We start from the raw sequence: 2551 nt of genomic DNA on the forward strand, positions 1-2551 counted from the left end.
TATGAAATATCATTTATGAAACGTATTTTTTTTGCTTCCATTAAAAACGTCATTTTTCTTTTTTTCTTTTCTTTTTTTTAAAGGGATAATGCCCAAGTATCCCTCAACCTATGCCCGAAATCTCAGAGACACACTTATACTATACTAAGGTCCTATTACCCCCGAACTTATTTTATTAATAATTTTTTAGCGCTTTTTAGCTTACGTGGCACTATCTTGTGGGCCCAATGGTGATTGACCTTTTTTTTCCGAACTAGTGCCACGTAGGCTAAAAAGGGGTAGAAAATTACATATAAAATAAGTTCAGAGGGGGTAATAGGACCTTAGTATAGTATAAGTGTGTCTCTGGGATTTCGGGCATAGGTTGAGGGGTATTTTCCCTTTTTAAAAAAATAATTCTTAGAGAATGAATTTTTTTTTCTTCTAATCATCCATACCTAACCATTTCTCTTCAAATTTATGTCATTTTCCATCACTCATCTTTTATCCTAAAGTCCTTCAATTGATACCACATAGAATCTTCAATCTTTATTGAATCTTTTTTTTTCTTCTAAATCATGTTGTCCAAATCTCTAATGTTCAATCTTCATCCCCACCATGTAATTTTCACAAAACCAAAACACATACTTTCCCTTACAACATCTTCAAAAATACCAACTAATAGTAGTACTAAAATTCTCATATCACAAAAAAAACTTGTACACACTTTTTTCAACAAAAAATGTAACAAAAACATTATTTCTCCTATGGCATCATCATCAATTAATCAATTTGATGATGAATTTCACCCTGACCCTACCCTTACAAATGATGATCTCAAGCCTACGTCGATCGATCAACGTAACTTTTCAGGTTGGGAAATGTCTAGTCTATGGATTGGACTAGTTGTTGGTGTGCCCTCATATTACCTAGCTGGTAGCCTAGTTGATCTTGGCATGTCATGGTGGCAAGGTATTGCAATTGTTGTATTAGCTAATTTAATAACTTTACTACCACTTGTATTAATAGGTCAACCAGGCACAAAATTTGGCATATCATTTCCTGTTTTAGCTAGATCATCATTTGGCATTAGAGGTGCACATATTCCTACACTACTTAGAGCTTTAGTTGGTTGTGGTTGGTATGGTATTGAAACATGGATTGGTGGTGAAGCAATTTTCTTGTTGTTACCAAAAGTTGTTAAGGATTCACATTTGTCACAATCAATATCTTGGCTTGGCACATCACCTGTTGAATTTGGTTGTTTTGTAACATTTTGGATTGCACAATTGGCTATTGTGTGGAAAGGGATAGATGGTATTAGAGAATTGGAAAAATACTCTGCTCCAATACTTGTATCACTCACTTCTTGTTTGCTTGTTTGGGCTTATGTCAAGGCTGGTGGATTTGGTCATATGTTAGGTTTATCATCAAGAATTACAAAATCCCAGTTTTGGTCACTGTTTTTCCCATCGGTTACTGCAAACATCGGATTCTGGGCTACGTTGGCACTCAACATACCTGACTTTACCAGATACGCCAAGACTCAAAATGATCAAATCATAGGTCAAGCAGGGCTACCAGTGTTTATGGGGTTGTTTACTTTTGTTGGTGTAGCTGTTACCTCATCGACGAAAGTAATTTTTGGTCATGTGATTTCGAACCCCATAACACTTTTAGGTGAAATCGGTGGATCGTTGACAATGGTGTTAGCTATTCTTGGCATTAGCTTAGCTACAATCACAACAAACATTGCAGCAAATGTTGTGGCGCCGGCTAATGCATTAGTAAACCTTAGTCCTTCAAGATTCAGTTTTAGAAGGGGTGCAATTTTAACAGCATTGCTAGGGGTTGTTTGTCAGCCTTGGAGATTGTTGAAATCAAGTGAGAGTTTTGTGTACACATGGTTAGTTGGATATTCTGCATTGTTGGGGCCAATTATGGGGATAATTTTGGTTGATTATTACTTGATTCAGAAGATGAATTTGAGTATTAAAGATTTGTATACATTGAGTTCAAAGGGTGCATATTATTACTCAAGTGGATATAATTTATCTGCAATTTTGGCTTTGGTTATTGGGATTTTGCCAGTAATTCCAGGCTTTTTGCAAAATGTTGGGATTTTGGATTCAATTCCAAAATCATTTTCCATCATTTACAATAATGCTTGGTTTTTTACCTTGTTTTTAGCAGGGGGACTTTATTGGATTCTTTCAATTTTAAAGAAAAATCAAAAGGAAATAGATCCTTTGTTGCCTAATAATACATCTTAGGTTAGTTTTAGTCTCTGTTTTATACATTTGTCACTTACTTTTCTTATTGTATTTGTCAAATATTGAAATAAAAGAAATACGTTTAGTATTTGTTATCGTTTTACAGCTGACATACTTTCTATCGCAGTATAAGTCTGTACGTTTTCATGTTGTGAATTTTGTAATGATGTGATATGATTTGTGAGTAATCGAACAAAGTTAGTTACATATGTATGTGAGATCGATGACTTGTATATAGCTAATTAATGGAAAAATAAACAACAACATAAAAGCTATTCATTAATATTTATTTGTATCTA

At 34.2% G+C, this 2551-nt stretch overlaps 1 protein-coding gene across 1 annotated transcript; it reads left to right on the plus strand.

Annotated features, from left to right (window-relative positions):
- Positions 1 to 416: 416 nt before the first annotated feature.
- LOC101253221 (purine-uracil permease NCS1) lies at positions 417 to 2340 on the plus strand. Its single transcript, XM_004246548.5, has one exon. It carries the CDS (start codon positions 558 to 560, stop codon positions 2250 to 2252), a length of 1695 nt encoding a protein of 564 aa, XP_004246596.1. The 5' UTR covers positions 417 to 557; the 3' UTR covers positions 2253 to 2340.
- Positions 2341 to 2551: the final 211 nt, after the last annotated feature.

The sequence above is a fragment of the Solanum lycopersicum genome, chromosome 9 (assembly GCF_036512215.1).
Source record: "Solanum lycopersicum chromosome 9, SLM_r2.1".
NCBI classification, from domain to species: domain Eukaryota; kingdom Viridiplantae; phylum Streptophyta; class Magnoliopsida; order Solanales; family Solanaceae; genus Solanum; species Solanum lycopersicum.

Excerpts from the sequence above, each read along its gene's own strand:
- LOC101253221 (XM_004246548.5), top strand. The coding sequence starts at position 558 with ATGTTGTCCAAATCTCTAATGTTCAATCTTCATCCCCACCATGTAATT.